Source organism: Erythrolamprus reginae, chromosome 1 (genome assembly GCF_031021105.1).
Source record: "Erythrolamprus reginae isolate rEryReg1 chromosome 1, rEryReg1.hap1, whole genome shotgun sequence".
Taxonomy (NCBI): Eukaryota; Metazoa; Chordata; class Lepidosauria; order Squamata; family Dipsadidae; genus Erythrolamprus; species Erythrolamprus reginae.
In genome coordinates this window covers 388,678,954-388,702,972 of record NC_091950.1, presented here as the reverse complement: position 1 = coordinate 388,702,972, position 24,019 = coordinate 388,678,954, and the positions used below count along the sequence as shown (strand labels likewise).

The 24,019-nt window shown below is 39.2% G+C and overlaps 1 protein-coding gene across 7 annotated transcripts in view; it reads left to right on the top strand.

The window, feature by feature from the left end:
- The window catches only part of HMBOX1 (homeobox containing 1), a 186,545-nt gene that overhangs the window by 126,501 nt on the left and 36,025 nt on the right, over window positions 1-24,019 (top strand). For all 7 annotated transcript variants that reach the window (XM_070734854.1, XM_070734853.1, XM_070734851.1 and 4 more), the window contains one exon: window positions 11,153-11,263. In XM_070734854.1, the coding sequence (XP_070590955.1) occupies window positions 11,153-11,263 (111 nt within the window). The remainder of the gene's footprint in view (window positions 1-11,152; window positions 11,264-24,019) is intronic.

Below are 24,019 nucleotides of genomic sequence, written 5' to 3'. Positions count from 1 at the left end.
ACTCGATACAGCCACCTCATTCTCTCTTGTCCCCTTCTTCTTTTGCCCTCAATCTTTCCCAGCAACAGGCTCTTTTCCAGTGAGTCCTTCCTTCTCATTTGAGTTTCATCTTCAGGATCTGGCCTTCTAAAGAGCACTAATGGTTGATCTCCTCTAGGAATGACCAGTTTGATCACCTTGCAGTCCAAGGGACTTGCAGGACTCTTCTCCAGCACCATAGTTCAAAGCTCAATTCTTAGTTCTCAGCCTTTCTTATGGTCCAACTTTAACAGCCATACATTGCAACTGGGAAAACCACAGCCTTGACTATACACACTTTTGTTGGCAAGGTGATGTCTCTGCTTTTTAGTATGCTGTCTAGATTTGTCACAGCTTTCTTCCCCAGGAGCAAGCGTCTTTTAATTTCTTGGCTGCAATCCCCATCTGCGGTGATCTTGGAGCCCAGGAAAATAAAATCTGTCACTACCTCAATTTCTTCCCCATCTATTTGCCAGGAATTGAAAGGGCTTTACAGAACTAAGGATTAGTATCTGTAGGACACAGAAATAATTTTACAAGTATGCGTCAGTTAAATAGACATACGTATAATGTATATGATGCATACTTTTCTATGCAGTAATAGAGAGAGAATTACTTATGAACAGTTGTGAATTTCAAATTTCCATTTTCAAACTAGTTAGAGGATTTTACTGATTTCCTTTACTCCAGTTTCTTCACTTTTATTTCTTCCAAATCTCTCATTAACATATAAACTGTTGCAGAAAACAAAAACTGATGTTATATTGACTTAAAAATCTGGCTGGTGTTCTTCTCCAGCAGCTTCCAGGATAATTTAGAAATGAAGCAATACCACCATGGTCAGGGGAATGAACACATGAGTACAGGCAGTCCTCGACTTCCAACAGGTCATTTAGTGAGTGTTCAAAGTTACAATGGCATTTTAAAAAGTGACATGACTATTTTTCACACACTTGCACCTTCCTCATGGTCACATGATCAAAATTCAGATCATGTGACCATGAAAAACCAATGGACAGTTGGTTCGTATTTATGATGTTTGCAGTGCCTCATGGTCATGTGATCAGCTTTTGCGACCTTCTGACAAGCCTAGCCAGTGGGGAAGCCAGGTTCACTTAACAACTATGTTACTAATTTCACAACTGCAGTGATTCACTTAACAACTGTTGCAAGAAAGCAAAACTCACTTAACAAGTGTCTCACTTAAGCGACATAACTGTTGGCCTCAACTGTGATTGTCAGTTGAGGACTATCAGAGGTAATGGTTCATTTAGTGACCATTCAAAGTTGACTGATGTCCATTTTTCACAGTTACAACCTTTGTAGCAGCTCCATGATGACTTGATCAAAATTCAGGTGCTTGGCATCTGGTTCATATTTATGACCGTTGCTGTGTCCTAAGGTCACGTGATCGTTTTTTGCAGCTTTCTGACAAGCAGAGTCAATGGGGAAGCCAGATTCACTTAACAACCGGGTTAATAACTTCTCAATGGCAGTGGTTCACTTAACAACTGTGGCGCGAAATGTCATAAAATGGGGCAAAACTCACTTAGCAAATATCTCACTTAACAACAAAAATGTTGGGTTCAATTGTGGTCATAATTCGAGGACTACCTGAACAATATATTCAGAGAGGATAGGGAATCTATAATCCATCAGACTGTAGTCAATTGCCTCTCCCATCATCTTTCATAATAATCTCTGCTGTAGCTGTTATTCACCATCAATTGGAGGATCATAGATCCCTCATCCCTGGCATATAGGATTCAGCCCAGGATTCAGGGGAATGACCCCTAAAAGGCCTAACAGTATTTCTCTGCCTGAAAATGGCCTAGACGCCAGCTAGTTGCAACTACCTTTCCTCATTCAATGTAGTACAGTGTTCCCTCGATTTTCGCGGGTTTGAACTTCGCGAAAAGTCTATACCCCTTTCCCCCCAAAAAATATTAATTAAAAAATACTTCACGGTTCCCCCCCCCCCCCATATCATGGTTTTTCCCGCCCGATGATGTCATATGTCATCGCCAAACTTTCGTCTGCCTTTAATAAATATTTTTCTTAATAAAATTTAATAAATAAACATGGTGAGTAATAATCTAAATGGTTGCTAAGGGAATGGGAAATTGCAATTCAGGGGTTTAAAGTGTTAAGGGAAGGCTTGTGATACTGTTCATAGCCAAAAATAGTGTATTTATTTATTTATTATTTAGATTTGTATGCCGCCCCTCTCCGCAGAATCGGGGCGGCTCACAGCATAACACAACAATGTATAACAAATCCAAATATAATTTAAAATATTTAAAAGAACCCCATTTTGCTAACAAACACACACTCAAACATACCATACATAAAATGTACATGCCCGGGGGAAGTGTTTCAGTTCCCCCATGCCTGACGACAAAGGTGGGTTTTAAGAAGTTTACGGAAGGCAGGGAGAGTAGGGGCAGTTCTAATCTCTGGGGGGAGTTGGTTCCAGAGGGTCGGGGCTGCCACAGAGAAGGCTCTTCCCCTGGGGCCCGCCAACCGACATTGTTTAGTTGACGGGACCCGGAGAAGGCCCACTCTGTGGGACCTAATCGGTCGCTGGGATTCGTGCGGCAAAAGGCGGTCTCGGAGATATTCTGGTCCAGTGCCATGAAGGGCTTTAAAGGTCATAACCAACGCTTTGAATTGTGACCGGAAATTGATCGGCAGCCAATGCAGACTGCGGAGTGATGGTGAAACATGGGCATGCCTAGGTAAGCCCATGACCGCTCTCGCAGCTGCATTCTGCATGATCTGAAGTTTCCGAACACTTTTCAAAGGTAGCCCCCTGTAGAGAGCGTTGCAGTAATCGAACCTCGAGGTGATGAGGGCATGAGTGACTGTGAGCAGTGAGTCCCGGTCCAGATAGGGCCGCAACTGGTGCACCAGGCGAACCTGGGCAAACCTGGGCATCTCTACTTCGCAGAAATTCAACTTTCGCGGGCGGTCTCGGAACGCATCCCCCGTGAAAATCGAGGGAACACTGTATACAGTATTTCCAGTGACTTCTGCAAAAATGCACAATACTCAGATGATCTTTCAAACACTCGCTTTGGAAGCTTTGCAGCTTATTTTGGTTTTATTTTGCTGTTTGAATTTATGATATAAGTGTGTAGAATATTTTTAGTGTGTGTTCTTTGCCGTTCAGAAGAAGATAATGTTCGGTTAGGCCATAATTAGTGCCCTTGTTTCCTATGTGCCAATCATGTAAGTAAATAATAAGCAGACTGTTTTCAAAAGTGGAGGTTCTACTGTTAACATTCAAATTATGAAAACTCTTGAAGGTAGACTTTTAGGCATTCCTGGTCAAATTAAACATTTCAGTGAACAGAAGCTGACACATCCTGTACGTGGGGCATAGTTAAACACGACAGCTTTCTGCAGATTTAAATGCATATTTATTATTTATGTTCAGTTGCTGCAGATTCGTATTAAGAAAGTTATGTGCATGGCTGTGCAGAAGCTTGCACGGCCATTTAGTCAATGCTTTGTAATGCCTCTCGGCAAAACAAGTTTCCAAATACTTTGTTACCTTTGGTCATTAAGATCCTTCCTATTCTTGCTTTTGGAATTTTTGCCTCTCTTCCTTGGATAATTCTTCTAACTCAGAAATATTCCTAAATCTTTACCCTTTTTCAAAAACAATCAACTGTGGGGACGGCAAAGACCATTTCAAAACATTTATCTTTCTTTCCTTTAAGTAGTTCATGAAAGTAAATGATGGTTGGTTTGCAGACATGGGCTGTTGGTTGTTGTTGCTTTTGTTTTGTTTTTTTGTTTTGCCTTTGTGAAATATCCACCCTTTTTTTGTCTTCAGTTTTCTTCACTTAATTAAATGCTTCATTTCTTTTTCTCCAAGTGTATCTTGTATGGTTGTGGCTGAAGAGTTTGGTCTTTGTTTCATCAGCCCAAGGCACTTTGTTCCAAAATGTTTCCAACTTAACAAGGTTTCCTTTTGCATATTTTAAAATATAATTTCTGAGATGAGGTCAGATAAAAGGTTTCCTTCTGTCAACTCTGTGATACAAATCTTTGTTCTGTGTACTATGGACAGATAAACTCTTCAGCAAATCATCATCCTTGGGATCTTTATTGCAAATTTGACAGGTTCCGGATAACTCCCACAGAGATTTTTCTTGATCTTCCAGTTTTGCCTTGACTTTAGCAGTTCCATGGAACTTCCATTTCTTGCCTGGTGGCTTCTCTGCTATGCTTTCCTTTCCTTCCCTACGGTACCAACCAGTTGTTCTCCTGAATATGAAGTAGTCATTGCTGTGAATCAGAGCTGATAATGACAGATTCTAAACAAGATGAAAAGCTGGAACTTTTAAAAAGGAATATTCCACAATTCTAAGCCTTGCCGTGCCAGTCATCCAGTATTTTCCATTCAATTTTTCTCTATCTACTCTTTTATAAGTGGCTAAAATATGCTTATTCTTAGTTAACTTGAAGAGGCTTTAGAAATCTCTTTTCTGCAATTACCTTGCAGGAAGTCAGCAGAGGTGAAGCCTGGGTTCTCTCTTTGCTCAGCATCCAATCTTCCACATCCAAACCTGGTCAATTTCACGGTCCCGAAGAGTGAGGAAGAGAATGTGAAATTGACGATGAAAGCTACAGCACTTTCTGTTACATAGAAAAACTTGTGAGAAAAGGAAAAATCTGCTTTAGCTTCAGATTTATAGAGGGCAGAAAAGATTCATTCATCCAGTGGCCCTGCATGAACATGATTACCAGCAAGGTGTCCTCAGACACTGCTGAGGCCATCCTGTCACTGCTCATGAATACCATGATGGAGGATAGTTCTGTCTTCTACCTGAGACTCAATATTGGGAAGAAGGATTGCATGCCAAGCTGCTGGGCCATCTGAACTCTCAATAGAGGAAGGGAAAAGAACTTAGTTGTCCTCTATTGTCTCCCCTTGACTACAATGGTTTAATGCTACATATTATCACTGCCTACTAATCAAAAGTAGCATAGGTCCCTTGGGTGCCAAAAAAGCGTGGGTGCACACTATCGCACATGCGTGAGTGCCCACGCTTCAATGCCTGGGGAGGGTGAAAATAGCTTCCCCTACCCCCCGGAGGCCCTCTGGAGACTGGAAATGGCCTGTTTCCCAACTTCTGATTGGACCAGTAGGCTCGTGTTTCACCCTCCCCAGGTTCCAAAGGCTTCTCTGGAGCCAGGGAAGGGTAAAAATACCCTCCCCCATCCCCCAGGAGGTTCTCTGGAAGCCAAAAATGCCCTCCCAGAGCCTCTGTGCGAGCCAAAAATCAGCTGGCTGGAACACACATACATGTTGGAGTTGAGCTAGGCAATGGCTCACGTGCCAGCAGATATTGCTCCGTGTGCCACCTGGGGCACCCGTGTCATAGGTTCACCATCACTGGTATAGATTATAGGGAAGCTGTTAAAATTGTTTTGCTGTAATTCTTATTTTCCTTCACAACGGAAATACCAGCCTCCACAAGGTTACTCTTTCCCCCTAACTAAAACTTTAAGAAATGGAAGAAAATAGCTCCCTAAAATAAGTGTGCCGTCAATATACCAATGGCCACGAAGGTGAGGAATTCAGCAGCCACATCTAAGGACTCAGTTCTTCAAAAGTCTAATTGGAGCTCAGTATATTGTTGACTTACATATTATTGTTGACACTGAAACTTCTCTTCCATGGATCATGAATTGTCCAGAAGGAGGGGCTGGAGCTAGCATAAAAGGGAAAACAGTCTTGGGCTGCTCTAACATCAGACTGGTGGCAATATGGAATTTTTGTGTGAGGACACGTACTCAGCAAATTGTCTCTGCTGACACATTTTCCTTTTCTATGTCTCTTCTACTCCTTTCTGCTCTTCTTTGCACTCTTTCATTCTCTCTCTCCTCTGCCAGAATCCTATTCCTGATTCTACTCTCCCCAGGTTCAGCACAATATAAGGGTTTCAAAGGGAGTTTGAGGAGTAACATGTATCTTGGGAGGAGGGAGAATGCAGAAGGTTAATAGTGAGCCCACTGCATAGAGCGCTGGTGAGACCACATTTGGAATACTGTGTTCAGTTCTGGAGACCTCACCTACAAAAAGATATTGATAAAATTGAACAAGTCCAAAGATGGGCTAAAAAAATGGTGGAAGGTCTTAAGCATAAAACTTATCAGGAAAGACTTAATGAACTCAATCTGTATAATCTGGAGGATAGAAGGGAAGGGGTGGACATGATCGGAACATTTAAATATGTTAAAGGATTAAATAAGGTTCAGAAGAGAAGTGTTTTTAATAGGAAAGTGAACACAAGAACAAGGGGCCACAATCTGAGGTTAGTTGGGGGAAAGATTAGAAGTGACATGAGAAATAAATATGATTTTACTGAAAGAGTAGTAGTTGCTTGGAACAAACTTCCAGCAGACGTGGTTGGTAAATCCACAGTAACTGAATTTAAACATGCCTGGAATAAACATATATCCATCCTAAGATAAAATACAGGAAATAGTATAAGGGCAGACTAAATAGACCATGAGGTCTTTTTCTGCCGTCAATCTTCTATCTATGTTTCTAGACATCTAAGGAGGCCAACTTGGGTGCCAAGCATATCATCAAACTAGACCATTCTAGATGAATTTTACCTACTTGTTTATTAGGACATTCATTCAAAATATAAAGATACATTCCTGTTCTTATTGATGATTTTCCTGGGAGGATTAAAAGTAGGAGATGCAGAGAGGGAAAAAAACCCAATGCCATCAAATAAAAACACATCTAAAATCAAAAGGGTTAATGTTGGTATTGTTTGTCACATTAAAAACAATTGTATGATTACTGTCTAAAGGGGTCCTACATAGAAGAAACCCTACATAGAACTTCTAATGTGGAAACTGTGTTTGCCTGTTTGTTTTTCTGTTTAGAAACTATATTTTTGGGTTTTGGCAATGAGATAAACAAGACAGTGGCAGGCTGGGCATGGTGTTATTAATATACAGATAAGGCAAATGACAATATGAACAGCTAAGAATAGCTTGCACAGAACACTCAGTCATGGTTCAGCTCTTTCTTTAGTGCTTGCTCCCTCTAAAGGTCAGATTGGAGAATGACACATGTCGGGAGCAGAAAGTGGGAGATAGAATTAGAGGCTCCTTTACAGGAATTCAGTATAAACGGTGCCAAAAAGAATTATGTGCAAAGGGGATATTTTAAATTACTATTTTAAAATTGATAGTAAAGTAAAATTTAAAGGGAACATTGAAATATGCTTTAAAGGAAAGCATCTCCTCAAATGTGAATGTTATAAAACATTTAACCCTGTTCTTTATCAAAAGTCTCTCCCAGTTCAGACAGAGGGGGTTGAGTGATTAAAAGAACTTCCCCTCCACATGTGTGATCTATTTATTATGGGAAGTGTAGCCCTGAAAGATGGTACATTATGGCAGAGTTCTGCTAAATTGACTGTACTCTCTCTATTTGAAAATATGCTGACACGTAGTCACATATGCCAACCCCTTATGTGTTTCTCAGCTCCCTCTTTTTCCCCACTACAAAATGCATAAATTCAGCATCTAGGAAAATATCACCACCTTTTTTGTATGTGATGGGAAAGGACTGTTTGACTGTTTCTCTCCCTGCATTTTGGACCAAGCCAGCGCTAAATAATGGCCGAATGCTCTTCACTTTCTGATGTTCCATGTGCCTGCTTTGCTCATTCTGACCAGTGCAAAACGAACAACTGAGTGAGTCATTCCATTTCCTGGTGGACGTGTTCATAATGTCCTCTAAGCTGATATCTTGAACTCCCTCTTCCTCCTCCTCCTCTCACTCCACTGTTCCCTATCTTTGCAAGCAGTCGGAGCAATTAATCACAATAATGTCATTTGAAAATTAGGTCTCTTCAACTTAAGAGCTCAAAGCTTTTTATATTAGAAAAAAAGGCTGGCATTTTTGTAATGTACAGTGTGTGTGTTCTTTCCCCATAGACAGTAAAACCGTGAGATTACTGATTGAAGGGGGAGAGTGCAATCTAACCACTATAACTGAGAAGTGTAATCATTTCTATCTGCAGTTTCAGGGTGCTCTTTAAAAGCCCGTTTTGCACTAGATATAAGTTGAGAGGTGCGCATAAGCATGTTCGTAGACTGGAAGTATTATAACCACAGGAAGATATAAGGGTTGCTTTATTCCAGATCAAGCAAATGCAATATTTTGTTTACATTCCTTTAAACATTTTAATTCTGCTTTTCTACATAGAATCTTCTCAGCATTTTTATAAAAGCCAGGTAAAAATGGTAAGCAGGCTCTCTGACAGAGGTAGAGGACATTTTTTGCTTTATGAACTGGAGAATCAAAGGAATGATCCTTTGATGCAAAGCTTATACCTTTCTCTGCATTAAAGATTCCAAAGTACAGTGGTCCCTCGAGTTTTGCAAAACAGCTATACCACGGTTTTTCAAAAATATTAATGAAAAAATACTTTGCGGGTTTTTTCCCTATACCACGGTTTTGCCCGCCCGATGACGTCATACGTCATCGCCAAACTTTCGTCCACCTTTAATAAATATTTTTTTTAATAAACTTTAATAAATAAACATGGTGAGTAATAATCTAAATGGTTCTAAGGGAATGAGAAATTGCAGTTTAGGGGTTTAAAGTGTTAAGGGAAGGCTTTTGATACTGTTTATAGCCAAAAATAGTGTATTTACTTCCGCATCTCTACTTCGCGGAAATTCGACTTTTGCGGGCGGTCTCGGAACGCATCCCCCACGAAAATCGAGGGAACACTGTATAGGAATTCCCGAGCTTAAGATATATGGCCTCTGCAACATCAATAACACTAAACTAAGGACAGACAAGTTGGTTTTGATGTCCAAAAGTTCTGTGACATCAGAGTGATCAGTTAGTGGCATTAAGAAAGAGGCAGAGGCAAAGGAAGATTTGAAACCACGAGGAAGCAGATGTGATAGCATTTTTTTGAGCAGTTCCTTCACAAGTATGGCAATAAATAAGATTAGGCTGCACGTTTGCTTGTTTGTTTAGATGCACTTTGCTAGGAATGCATCTTGCTAAACATAGTGTTAAAGTTGTGAGTAAGGCTATATAGAACTCCAATGCATGTTTCTAGTCTGTTGTGTTGCAACAAATGCATCTTCCATAAAAATTTGAGAAAATATATTGGACAAAAATTACAGGCCATACCCGCTTGAAACCACCCTGTACAGGAAATGCTTTAAATAATGTATGAGAAATGCACAAGTGTGTGTTTTAACAAGCCCTTGAGAGAAAGGCTCCAAAGATATGGGAGCAGCTTCAGAAAACAAGGCCTTATTCCATTATTGTTTTTGACTCATGCTAGATAATGTTTTGTCAGCAGATCTTAAAAATGGCAATTGATACAAAAGAGTTGAGCTTTCAACCGCAAGAATTTTTGGGAGCTGCGATTGAAAAATATTAACATGAAAGATAAAAGCAGTTCAGTTGGTGGCATAGGGGACACAAAAACATGATAAGAACTTGGTTGTTTTACCAATTGCTTAGCTTGTTCTGTAAATTACTGACGGATGGAGGGGGACAATTCTATTTCTCAATGAGGGCTAGCTGCTCTGAAGCTACATTTCTTGACTGCTATCCCTTCTACAGTGTTCAAAGTAGTTATCCATTTTCTGAGACATCTTTAGATTTTACTTTCTTCCCTTTTTATGTTGGAAACCTGCGGTTTTCTTTCATCAAATTAAACAGGTATTTTCAGAAATTCATATTTTTTTAAAAATATTTTTTATTGGTTTTGCACATTTGAAAATAACATAAAACAAACATAAAACAGTGCACAGTGCATGTGCCCATCACCCGACTGACAATACCCACCACCACCACCACCAATTGCGGGGGGTTCAAATATTTACTAGTTTATATTCTTTTATTTCCTTAGCTCTAATTTGCATTTGTTTACTATTCAAAGAGTGATTGGAGTTTATTTTTCACATTTTCGTCACAAATTCAACTCAACATATAATCTTTCACCTTATTCCACCGTACCATCAGCTTCTCCAATTTATTTTCATCAGAATTGTTTAATCTTATTTCCATGATTTGAAAATGAATGTGATCCACCATGTACCAGTACCAATTCTGTAATGTCCATTTTTTAGACTCTTTCCAACCCAATACCACTACCGCTTGAGCGCTTTCTAATGCTGCAGTTTTTATTTCTTTGAAGTCTCTTAATTCTCTTTGTTTAACTAATATCGCTATTTCTTTTGTAATTATCCACTTAATATTTATCATTTTATTTATTTCATTCTGCACTTCCTTCCAAAATTTCTGAACTTCAACACACTCCCAGAACATATGCATAAAGATTCCTTTAATAAAAGGCTTGACCTTCTACTGTTTCTTCTTATTGTCTCTTATCTTAACCTTCTACGTGCTATAATAGAATTACCTAGAATATGTTTGTTTTAGAAGTATATTAGAATTAGTCTATATATGAATAATTATTATGAGAAGAATTTTGAATTTATATTAGAATTAGTTTTAAATATGAAAAGTTTTAAATATGAAAAATTATAATGAAAAGTTTAACAAATTATTTCTTAACATTTACAATAATGAATTGTACTTAAATATGTATTCTTTTCTCTGTATTCAAATTTATACTTTTGAGATAAGCGGAGAAAATACAACCCCACTTTTATGTTAAATGTATGTCTGTCTGTTCGTCTATTTTATGAAAATTAATAAAAATATTTGGAAAAAAAATAATAATAAAAGGCTTGAAAAGATGCTGGAAAAACGATTTACAAATCGATGATAGAGAAATGAAAGAAATAGTAGAAAATATATATAAAACTAAGAATACAAGAGTTAGAGAGATGAGAAGAAAATTTTTACATAAATGGTACTATACACCAGCACAACTTTCACACTTCCAGAGGAAAGGGAAAGGTAATTTTCAGAAATTCATATTACAGGCTAAATGACAGGTAGATTCACTGAGCCTTGTTCAGATTCTTTGCAAGTAGCTTAAAGCCTCCGTGCATAGGTAATGCTTTGCTATTTAAATAATAAAAATAGGTGGTGTGGAGTGGTGGAGATGTCTGATGATTGTTTCTCCCTTGTTTCTCTTTGTCTCCCATGCAGGCATCAGTCAGAGTCGGATCTCACACTGGCTGTTGCAACAGGGATCAGACCTGAGTGAACAAAAGAAAAGGGCCTTTTACCGATGGTACCAGCTTGAGAAATCAAATCCAGGTAAACAAAATCAAATTAAGATACTCTGGCTGTTCCTTCTAAACTATGCCTTTTGTCCCAGGGCTGTGAGTGTTGTTGGCGCCATGCTTTAACCAGCAGAAAACACACACTCTTCCCCAATCACAGCCTATCAAAGATCATTATTTGAAAGTGGCAGCTGAAGCACTTTGCAAATAGGCTTGACTATAATTGGCATTATTATTTTAATTAGGCTAAGAAAACTTTTACCAATTTTGTGCTCTCCAGCTATGTTGGGCTCCAAGTCCCACAATGGCAAGACCCAAAGTCATGTTGGCTGGAAATTTATAGACCTACCAGTAAATTTCCACTCATGAAGAGGAGACCAGATTACAAAAACTTAAGCATTTTCTCATCACTTTCTCTTTTAACTCACATCCTTGGATTAATGGTAATTGAGTGGCCGGCTGACTAGAACTAAGTAGCCCTCATCTGCAAGAACATAGTGATTTTTAAGGCTGGAAGAACCTGGCACTACAACCACATATTCCTGATTCAACCCATCAATTCTTCCATTATTGTTTCACCTTATCTGAGCGCCTAAGAGAAAACCTTTGTTTTGAGGTTAAAAAGGTTGGCATCCTATCAGGTCTCCAGTAGGAGAGTGTTTATAGGGCAGGGGCAATGGAAAACTACATTTCCAAGGATCCACAAGGTGACAGGGAGTGGCAGTCCTGCAGATAACATAAAAATACAGTGGTACCTCATCATACGAACTTAATTGGTTCCAGGAGGAGGTTCGTAAGGTGAAAAGTTCGTAAGATGAAACAATGTTTCCCATAGGAATCAATGTAAAAGCAAATAATGCGTGCAAATCCTTCAGGAAAATCCCAAACTTTAGAAGGGAGGCGAACAGAGGACAGGGAGAAGCAGCTAAAGGGGGCGGGTGGAAGAAGCAAGGCTAGGCTAAAGGGTGAGTGGGAAGGAAGAAAGGCAAGGTGGTGCGCCCCTCTCTTTTCTTTCTTAAAAAGACACCCTTTCAGTTCCTTTGCAAGCACCCTGTTCTGGGCAAAATTTTCCTACTCCAAGCAGCCCCTCCCTCCTCCCTTTTCTTTCTTAAAAAGACACCCTTTCAATTCCTTTGCAAGCACCTTGTTCTCGGCAACATTTTCCTACTCCAAGCAGCCCCTCCCTCCTCCCTTTTCTTTCTTAAAAAGACACCCTTTCAATTCCTTTGCAAGCACCTTGTTCTCGGCAAAAATTTTCCTACTCCAAGCAGCCCCTCCTTCCTCCCTTTTCTTTCTTAAAAAGACACCCTTTCAATTCCTTTGCAAGCACCTTGTTCTCGGCAAACTTTTCCTACTCCAAGCAGCCCCTCCCTTTTCTTTCTTCAAAAGAGGGGGAAAAAAGAAACCCCTTCATCCCAGCAGCAGCTGCTTGGGTTCGTAAGGTGAAAATAGTTCGGAAGAAGAGGCAAAAAAATCTTAAACACGGGGTTCGTATCTTGAAAAGTTCGTTAGAAGAGGCGTTCGTAAGATGAGGTACCATTGTATTTATGAAGGTATCGTGTGGTATCCAGAGTGTGGATTATTATACAGTTTAAATTAAGATTTCTTTCATAGCTCTTTTGGAAGGGCCGCATCCTCTTGGTATAGTGCTAGGAGAGAGATGAATGTCCTGGAATATAAATAACTCAGAATTGAAATGAAATTTGGAAAGGATCAACCCTTAGTTCAACCCTCACAGATGCAAGAAATTTGTTATTGAGATACCCTGCCAGGTGGCCATGCAGCTTCTATTTAAATCTCCTAACAAATACAACAACTTCTGACAACAAGAACTATTCAGTGACAGAAAGAGAGCTTCAGAAGATAGCACATCATTCTTCATTAGAGTATCTGAAGAAGGTGCTGGATAAAAACCTGTAAATGTACAAAACACAGTATGTATTATTGGATGGCTTTCAAATGAAGGAGATGAAACTTAGGTGAGACTTCATCTGCCTAATATTTCAGAAAATAAATTCCTCTTGTGTGGAGTTTCCCTTTTTATTCTTGGCTCTCAAACTTCAAAAAAGCAGAGCCAAACAAAGCTTTGGGGAGGGGGGTTGTAATTTAATGCCATCATTTCTGGGTGCGTTCCTTATTAAGATTTATAGTGATTTTTATGCAGTTGCATGGGTTTTCTTCCAATAAAGGCGAATATTTGTAACTCAGGGTTGAAATAATGGTCCTTGGTGCTCTCTGAGCTTGCTTGTTTTCTTGCAGGAGTTTCGTTAGCCTAACTAGCTAACATCATCAGCGCAAGGAATGCTGTTTACTGTCAGTTTATATTCTGGTGACTTGCCTGTCTGTGTGGGTAGGGCAGTGTTTCCCAACCTTTTTTGAGCCACGGCACATTATTCACATTTACAAAATCCTGAGGAACATTGGGGGGGGGGGGGAAGTTTGGACAAAAAAAAATCTCTCTCTTCCTCCCTTTCGCTCTATTTCTCTCTCTCTCCCTCTTTCTCTACCTTCCTTCCTCTTTCTTTCCCTCTCTCTCTCCATCCCTTTGTTTCTCCCTTCCTTCCTCTCTTTTTTGCTCTCTTTCTCTCTCCCTCCTTCCCTCCCTCTTTCTCTCTCTCTCTTGCTTTCTCTCTCCCTCCTGCTGTCTTTCTCTCTCTTTCTCTCCCTCTCTCTTTTTTGCTTTCTCTCTCTTTCTCTCTCCCCCCCCTCTCCCCCTCTTTTGCTATCTCTTTCTCTCTCTTGCTATTTCTCTCTTTCTTTCTCTCTCTCTTTCTCATACACCACGCCACAGCAGCGGCATTGGGCAGTAGCCATGGGGCGGCGGCAGGGTGGTCAGCTGTGAGGCGGAGCTCCGGAACTGAGGCACTGACGGTGGTGCCTGGACGTGTTGCTAGACGCTGTACATGCTGGTGGCGTTGCGATGGGCATGGGCATGGGCATGGGGCTGGAGCCTCCGTCCCAGCCCAGCCAGCAGGCAAGTGCCAGCCACGCAATGCCAGCATGTACGGCATACAGCAACATGTCCAGCTGCCACCATCGGTGCCTCTGTCCTGGAGTTCTGGCTCGCAGCCGACCACCCTGCCGCCGCCCAGTGGCTACTGCCCGGTGCCGCTGCTGCCGCCGCCCTCCCACCAAGCCCCAAAGCTCACCTGCTGCCGCCGCCAGGGAAGCTCCAGCTGGGCGGGGTGCTGCAGCTGCCGGAAAACTTGGAAGGCGCAAAGAAGGAAGCTCAGCTTCCGGTCTCACAACTTTTTGCTCTTCGCACTCTCAGCAAAAAGTTGCGAGACCAGAAGCTGAGCTTCCTTCTTTGCGGCACACCTGACCATGTCTCGCGGCACACTAGTTGGGAAACACTGGAGTAGGGGATGATCTTAGAGATTCTTTGGTTGGGCAGTTTACTGATGGCTCTTTGACAGTTCCTTGAATTGGGGTATTGTTTACTTGATCCCCTCCCTTTGGAGACTGAGCCACAGGGCACTATTCCAACATGATAACAAACCCAAACACACCTTCAAAACAACAGCTGCCTTGCTAAAGAAGCTGAGGGTAAAGGTGATGGACTGGCCAAGCATGTCTCCAGACCTAAACCATATTGAGCATCTATGGGGCATCCTAAAATGGAAGGTGGAGGTGCGCAAAGTCTCTGACATCCACCAGCTCTGTGATGTCATTATGGAGGAGTGAAAGAGGACTCCAGTGACAACCTGTGAAGCTTTGGTGAACTCTATACCTAAGGGGGTTAAGGCAATGCTGGAAAGTAATGGCCACACAAAATATTTTCCCTTTGTGCTCCATTTGGATATTATCACTTAAGGGTGTACTCACTTTTGTTGCCAGCAGTTTAGACCAGTGTTTCCCAACCTTGGCAACTTGAAGATATTTGGACTTCAACTCCCAGAATTCCCCAGCCAGCGGATGCTGGCTGGGGAATTCTGGGAGTTGAAGTCCAAATATTTTCAAGTTGCCAAGGTTGGGAAACACTGGTTTAGACATTAATGACTGTATGCTGCGTTATTTTGAGAGGACAGCAGACTTACACTGTTATACAAGCTGTATACTCACTATTTTACATTGTAGCCAAGTGTCATTTCTTCTGCTTTTCTTTAAAAAAAAATTAAACATTTTATATTTAAAAAAATTACACTCTGCTTATTAGACAACTATCCAAAAACTGTTCACATTGCTTTCTTATTCATTTGTTCCACTTTTCATCTTATAATGAACATATAATATTTACATGTAGTGTATACACATTAGCCCTTTATTTCATCTTTACATCCTTCTACTATGCTAAATAAAGTCCAGGAGGGAAGTGTTTTTAATAGGAAAGTGAACACAAGAATAAGGGGACACAATCTGAAGTTAGTTGGGGGAAAGATCAAAAGCAACATGAGAAAATATTATTTTACTGAAAGAGTAGTAGATCCTTGGAACAAACTTCCAGCAGACGTGGTTGGTAAATCCACAGTAACTGAATTTAAACATGCCTGGGATAAACATATATCCATCCTAAGATAAAATACAGAAAATAGTATAAGGGCAGACTAGATGGACCATGAGGTCTTTTTCTGCCGTCAGACTTCTATATTTCTATGTTTCTATGTTTCTATGTTTATCATATGGTAATAATATTATGATACTAGAATTCCATTTTTGACATTTCTCAGCACCTTTTCTTACCACATTCTTGCTTTTGTACCTTCTTAAAATTCAACTTTCCTAACCTATGCATCTATTTTTTAACCATTTATAACAATCATCTCATGTTTTGTAGTATTCTGATTTCTCTTCCTCATTTATTACTTTAGTGAGCCTATCCATCTCTGCACATCCTAAAATTTTGTTAAGCACACAGTCTTCAGTTGGTGTGTTGTTATTCTTCCACATCTGAGCAAATATTATTCTCGCTGCTATAACAATATGTAGAATTAAGTATTGGGTTTTGTTATCTTGATTTTCTGTAAATATCTGTAATAAAAATAGTTCCAGTTTCATTTCTTTATGTTGTTTTGTTACTTCTTCAATCCATTTCCTTATCCTTTGCCAGTATTGTTTTTCTTTAGGGCAAGACCACCACATGTGTTAATATGTTCCTGAGTTGTGTTTGCATTTCCAGCATTCTGGTGACGCAGTGACCTACATTTTTGTGATCCTTACTGATGGAAGGTGCCATCTGTGAAACATTTTATAAATGTTTATTTATTTATTTTATTTATTTAATTATATTTCTATGCTGCCCTATTCCTCAGACTCAGGAATAGGGCGGCATAGTGTTTTCTTTATATGCAACAGACGTTGTCATTTTATAGCTTTTGGTCCAGACCTTCTCCCATCTTTCCAATTCTATATTGTACCCAAAGTTTTGTGCCCATTTTATCATAACCTCTTTTACAACCTCTTCCTCCATCTTATAACTCAATAAGTATCTATAAAATTTTGTAATCAATTTATCCTCCTGTCCCAGCAAAATTTTATCTAATTCATTTTCTTCTTTCTAGAATCTGTGTTGTTCTGCATCTTTGTTATGTCTAGATTTTATTTGTAAATATTGGCCATCCGTCTATTTCTATGCCTTGCTCCCTTAGTTCTTCTCTTGCTTTTAGTTCACCTTGTTCATTTAATAGTTCTTTATATGTCTTCATTTTGTTCATGTCCAGTAATTTTGGATATATTGAGGCTTCCATAGTTGAGAACCAGGTAGGTTTTTTTTTTTGTAGTAGTGATTAAATGGCTTTGAAAATATTTAGGGTCTTTCTTTTACCGTCCCATAAAAGGCATGCCAGCCTCTCTGGAGATCATGCCCTTCCAGCGTCAGAATTCTTTTATTTTTAAGTGATACCCAATATTTAATCCAATTAAGAGCTGCTGCATAATAATACATATCCCAGTTGGGCAAATCAAATCCCCCTCTTTCTCTTGTCCTGTAAGACTTTTAGTTTGATTCACAATTTTTTCCCTTGCCAAATATAGTCTATTATTACTTTGTTTAACTCATTAAAAAACCCTTTCGCTAATTTTATTGGTAAGGCCTAAAATCAAAATCAAAATCTGGGGAATATACTCATTTTTAAAGAAACTATTCTACCTATAAAAGATAGTTGAAGTTTCTTCACGGTTCCTAAATCTTTTTAAATCTGTTGAATCAATCTATCATAATTTTCCTTTTTCAAAGTTGAACAGTTAGGTGTTATCCAAATTCCCAGATAGTTGTTTTTTTGTGTGACCTATCTGCCCATTTTTTCTTCCCATTCTTTCTTGTTTTTTCATGAGATTTTTCAATGTTGTCACATGAAAAGATATACAAAAAACTAAATTCACTCAAAAAACACATCCTAGATCTGAATGAATGAAATATTCTCATTGAATATTTTGTTCTGTACAAAGTTGAATGTGCACAACAGCATGTGAAATTGATTGTCACTCAGTGTTGCTTCCTAAATGGCAGTTTGATTTCACAGAAATTTGATTTACTTGGAGTTATATTGTGTTGTTTAAGTGTTCCCTTTATTTTTTTTGAGCAGTGCTTTTACAAAATGTTAAGAGGTGTACTCATTTCTGTAACATACTGTAGGTGCAGGTGAAAGTAGGAATCTCTGTGTTGGTAATAGTTACATAGTATAGGAAATACTAGGATTTTCTGTAACTTATTTTTATGATGCAATAAAGAATAGGAACTAAAATTAGTATAACAAATACTAGGGTAGTTGTATTTGATAAAGAAAATTAAGCAAACTTTGTAAAGTACATTTAAATGTTTAAAAACTAGAGCCAATAGGTGAAGTTATTATTTCTTGGTAAAATATTTATGAAAGATGAGAAATAAATTGAGAAATGGAGGCATGAAAATTCTTGCAGGAAAATAGTGGATACCATATATTTTATTGAGTGAAAGAAGTGAAGAATTTCTGTGTATGATAGTTTGCTTCTACTTATTTTGTTACGCGGGAGAGTTGGATATATCAGAAGAAACATAAAAGTAAATCAAATGTAATGGGAATGGTTACTTAAAAACATGTGTGGTAAAATAAGAGGATAAGGTCAAGCACAGATACAGTAAGTGCCGAATGAATATGGATTGAATATGAAAGTGAGTCATCAGAGTGAAAAGAAATAGATTGAAATATAAAACGAATCAGGATCAAATCACAAAACAAATACCTAACAGAAGAGTAAATAGGTTAAGAGGAATGGATAAACTGGGAAAGTCATGATGAGATGGAATTGATAAGAAAAGTGAAAAGTTTCAAGACAAAAAGCAATGTTTGAAGCAGTTTCCCGTTTTGGTGAAAATAAGATTGATTTTCAGGAAATACCTGAAAGAACTGAAGAAGATGAGAAGCAAAAACATATTCAAGGAAAGGCGAGGTCCAGTTGCCTTTTGAAAAAAGCAACTTTGGGACAATTTTCAACAAACAGGAATATGGTGAATAGCTTTGATATTAATTACATTAGTATTTTCTTATTCCATGCCTTTATTTCTTTGACATGCCATTCTCAAAACTTCAAGAATTAAATTGCTCCACCTTGGAGGTGTTGTTGTCATTGTTAATATTACTTTGTTTGAAGCCTGTCTCGTAGTTCCTGTCTGTAGGCATGTGAGGTTACCTTGCTAGATTAAATTTTGGTTAAGTTGTTGCACATTGCCTTTCCTTTCTCCCCTGGCAGGCTTCTCATGAACGTTATAGACTTTTTCATGTGGCATATCATTTTTGTGTAAAGATACAATGAAGAATCTCTGGACATTTGAGTTTCACTTATATATTTGATAAGTAAGCTGCACGAATCCCAGCGACCAGTTAGGATCATAAGTAATTCTGCTGCACGAATCCCAGCGACCAGTTAGGTCCCACAAAGTGGGTCTTCTCCGGGTCCCGTCAACTAAACAATGTCGCTTGGCGAGACCCAGGGGAAGAGCCTTCTCTGTGGTGGCCCCGGCCCTCTGGAACCAACTCCCCCCAGAGATTAGAATTGCCCCCACCCTCCTTGCCTTTTGTAAGCTTCTTAAAACCCACCTCTGCCGCCAGGCATGGGGGAACTGAGATAACCTTTCCCCCTAGGCCTTTACAATTTTATGCATGGTATGTCTGTATGTATGTTTGGTTTTATAATAAGGGTTTTTAACTGTTTTAATATTGGATTGTTATATGCTGTTTTTATTACTGTTGTTAGCCACCCCAAGTCTACGGAGAGGGGCGGCATACAAATCCAATAAATAAATAAATAAATAAGCACAAATGACAGCCATCTGTCAAACAACCATAATTAACAAAGACCTATTGTTCGTGTTTACAACTTTTAAAAAGTAGACAAAAAGAAGAATTGGTAGGGATGAGGGAGCAAAAAATCCCAAAACACAGCTATTAGCTTTTGGTTGCAAAATTACTTATATGGGTAATCCTCAACCTATGACCCCAATTGAGCCCAAAATTTATGTTGTTAAGTGAGACATATGTTAAGTGAATTTTGCCCCACTTTACGACATTTCTTGCCTCAGTTGTTAAGTGAATCACTGCAGTTGTTAATGTAGTAATCCAGTCATTAAGAGAATCTGGCTTCTGCGATGACTTTGCTTGTTAGAAGGTTGCAAAAGGTGATCACAGCAACCATCATAAATATGAACCAGTTTGCAAACATCTGAATTTTGATCACATGATCACGAGGAAAGGTCGTAAGTGTAAAAAATGGTTATAAGTCACTTTTTTCGATGCCATTGTAACTTTGAACAGCCATGAAATGAACTGTTGTAAGTCGAGGACTTCCTGTATAACACACTTCTTTGACTAATTTGGAGGACCAGGTTGATAATTCTTTAGGAGAGCAAAAGGAAGCATAGCCTCTAGACCAGTGTTTTTCAACCACTGTGCCGCGGCACACTAGTGTGCCATGAGACATGGCCAGGTGTGCCGTGGGGAAATTAAACATGGGTCCCCAAACTACAGCCCACGTGCCGGATACGGCCCGCGGAGGCCATTTATCCGGCCCGCCTCCATCTGCCTCCATCCGAACATTAACATTCCTTTCCCAATCCCTCCAGCTATCAGCGACAGGAAGAGTGGAGGCACAGGGAACGCTCACTGACCAATCACCTTTTAGAATTCATCCCAACCACTAGCAGTTAACCAATAGCAGGCCGCCTCTCATCCACACCCAGGAAGGTCCCCGATCATGATGCCGCGCACTTGATATTGTGTGGCTGCGGCGAGTAGTTGAAGCTGCTATTCCTCCCCATGGTCCCGATTTCTAATCCTGGTCAGGACTGAAGGTAAATGTTGCCACCATTAGATTTTATTTATTTATTTATTTATTTATTTATTATTTGGATTTGTATGCCGCCCCTCTCCGAAGACTCGGGGCGGCTCACAACAAGTGAAAAAACAATCCAATACATAATCCAATTAATTAAAATATTAAAAGTTTTTTTTAAAAAACCCTATACTAACATACACATACACAAGATGAAGCCTCAGCCTCAGGTTATGTCTATCCTGATGGTGTATATAGATATTTGACCTTTTTCTTTTTATAAGAGGCCCCCACAGAGTGTGATATACAATACATCACAACGTTATCTGTATTGTATAAGGCCTCCTGAAGGGTCATCTTCTTAAAGAGCTCAAGTGTCATTTTGTGTCATTTTGGTTGGTTGTTTGCCCCAGGAGTCTGTAAATGTACAAAATGTGCGGTGGCTCAAAAAAGTTTGAAAATCACTGCTCTAGACAGCTGAATAATAGTTACAGTAACTCCTTTATGTATCTTTCCATTTGAAAAATGCATACATTTTCTGAGAAGTTTTGGATTCAGACTTGAGTACCGCTACAAAGGTGGACTTTTAAGCCGCTCCGACAGGTATTGCAGTACCCTTGTTTTGACATCCAGAATGTTAATTCATTTGGTCTGGCTTGATTAGTCTTATTGGCAAATAGGTAGCCGGGCAGCCTCTATGAGTCGATGAGTGCATAACCTTGGCAGCACTTTCTGTCTCTTTCTCCAGGTCGTCACCAATTTAAGCAGACATGGAGATGTGATGACTTTGGCTTGCAGTCCAGGCATAGCTGTCTGCATTTTTAAAGCAAAAATGCTAGAGCTTTCTCCTTGGGCTTTATCCCATATCTTCCTTGCTTGAACATGTATGGCTTTGTTCTCTGCAAGGGGAGGAGAAGGCATTTTTCTTCCTTTAGAAAGAAATTTGCTCAGCTTGTTAATGCTTTAGCAAGGCTTGCCAGCGATTGACCCTGTCTGGCCTACTATTTCTAAGGGCCAGACTAACAATGAAGATAGAAAGACTCCCTCCCACTCCCACTGTCCCGTCAAACCCATTGAAACAAATGTTTTAAAAGTCCCCTTCCCTGTGATTTTCCCCTTCAAATTTTGTGGATCATTTTTTCCACTTCTCCTTGGGTCTTGGGAATGGGTTCTCATAAAGTAGGAATTTCACAAAATGAATTCATGATTGAAACACAGCTGCAAGTTTTATAATTTCAGATTTGACTTGACATTTTGCCAGTGACTTCACTTGTTCCGTTTTTATTCCAAACTTTGAACTGTTTCAACTATATGTTTATACTACTAGCAAACCCAAAGGAACATAATAATTGTAACAATGCAGAAAACACCCCATAGGGTGGGGTATTTCAGTAGACAGTACTATGAAAACTTTATTTAATATTTATTTAATAGCCGCGTGACATTAGCTAAATTTGGGGGGTGATTGGGAGAAAGAAATTGAGGAAGTGAGTTTGGGAAGTAGTGGATTTGCTGCAATCAACATTAGAATATTTTGTTTCAAATCCACCTTGTAATTTTTGTTCGTTCCTCAAATGTCCACAGATTTGTCTGCTTTCTAAACTAAAATGCCACAATCCTATTATGTATTTGCTTGTTCGTTACAAATACTTTTACCACAAAAAAACCGAATCCTAATAATTTCCACATAATTCAAACTATCAAAACAAAGTACAGTGGTGTCTCTACTTAAGAATGCGTCTACTTAAGAACTTTTCTAGATAAGAACCGGGTTTTCAAGATTTTTTTATCTCTTCTTAAGAACCATTTTCTAGTTAAGAACCTGAGCCGGAAAAATTTACCAGGAAATTCCCCCTTTAATCACGGCCATTTCGGACTTTTCTGAGCTGCCAGAGGAGCCTTTTGGTGGCGCTTTGGCAGTCCAGAGTGAATGAAACATTTTCCTTTCTCTGGGCTCTTGGAGATGGAATAAACCTCTGCCAGCGCTCAGAGAAAAGAAACGCTCCCTTCACTCTGGGCAGCAACTGTCCTCCTCCTCTTCTTCCTCCTCCTCCTCCTCCCACCCAAATTCCAAGCTTTTATTTCTTTCCTAATGGGCTTGCATGCATTATTTGCTTTTACATTGATTCCTATGGGAAAAATTGTATTTGTATACAATTTTTCCCATAGGAATCAATGTAAAAGCAAATAATGCGTGGAATTGGGGAAACCACAGGGAGGGTGGAGGTCCTGTTTCCTCCCAGGAGATTTCTAGAGAGGCCCCACAGAGGTTTCTCCCTACCTTTTCCAGCCCTGTTTCCTCCCAGGAGATTCCTAGAGAGGCCCCATGGAGGCTTCCCCCTGCTTTTTCCGGTTACAGTTTCGGAGGCTGGTGTTTGTACATGAAAAATGGTTCTTGAGAAGAGGCAAAAAAATCTTGAACCTTCGGTTCTTATCTAGAAAAGTTTGTAAGTAGAGGCATTCTTGGGTAGAGGTACCACTGTATATCACTAACTCTTTGCTTGTAAAATGGGTTTTAGTTCTACCAGGTTTTTCCTTTTACAGGGAGTGGGATGACAGAATCATCATGTGCTGAATTAAAAGTAGGGCTTTGAAGCAGCAAAGCTTTCAGGGTTTGTAGCCAAGTGATCTAATCTCTTGGCTCTGCTACTGTTTTGCATGGCCATTTCTAATACTTAAGAGGAGGAACTGCAGAGCAGGGGAAACGTGTTGTGTGTTCAGAAAGCAGGCCTGTCAATAATAAGTGATTTACATGGAAGCAGAAATATGGCAGAAGAAAATTTATAGATTTTTTTTTTTTGGTCTTCTTTTTAAACTAAGAAGCATCTCATAGAATTATTTGTTTTTGTTACCTAGAAGCTTAGCGCTTCAGAAATTTATTCTTTCCCATTCTGCTCCGATGTTCACCAAAAAAGGATTTCCAGAGAGAAGTTTTGCTTTTCAGAGCCTCCTCTCGATATTTTGCATTTAGCTACTGATACTTTATTTTTAAAAGATTTTTAAAGCTACAGTTTGAAGATGAAACTGTAAATTTCACTTTTGATCCATTTATTTTGGAATGAACTATGAGCCCAAAATTCAATTAGCTTGCAAATTTGTCCCTTCTTCCCTCAAATTCTACAGATTTTTCTGTACATTCCTCTGCATACACTTTTATGAATATGTACATTAATACATAAATATTTATATCTATATACATTTTCTATATGGACTTATATGCCTCAAGATGGTTGGCATATAAATTTAATAATAAAAATATTTTTGGGTAGTTTTTGAACTATTCATAACTTGTAAACATATTTTTGCTCTTATTTTGCCTTAATTTATGTATTTTCATGTTGTTTTAGAATTGCAGATTACATGTCAGCACTAAGAAAAATGTTGAATTTTATGAATATCCGTATTCTAATTTGCAATGTTTTGGAAGTGCAGGCTGAATAAATCCATTTAAAAGTTGAGATCCTATTTTAGTACATACCATACACAGTTGTGTAGAGATTTCTCTGATGTCGTTGGCACAGGTATCCACAACCACACCTTTTACATA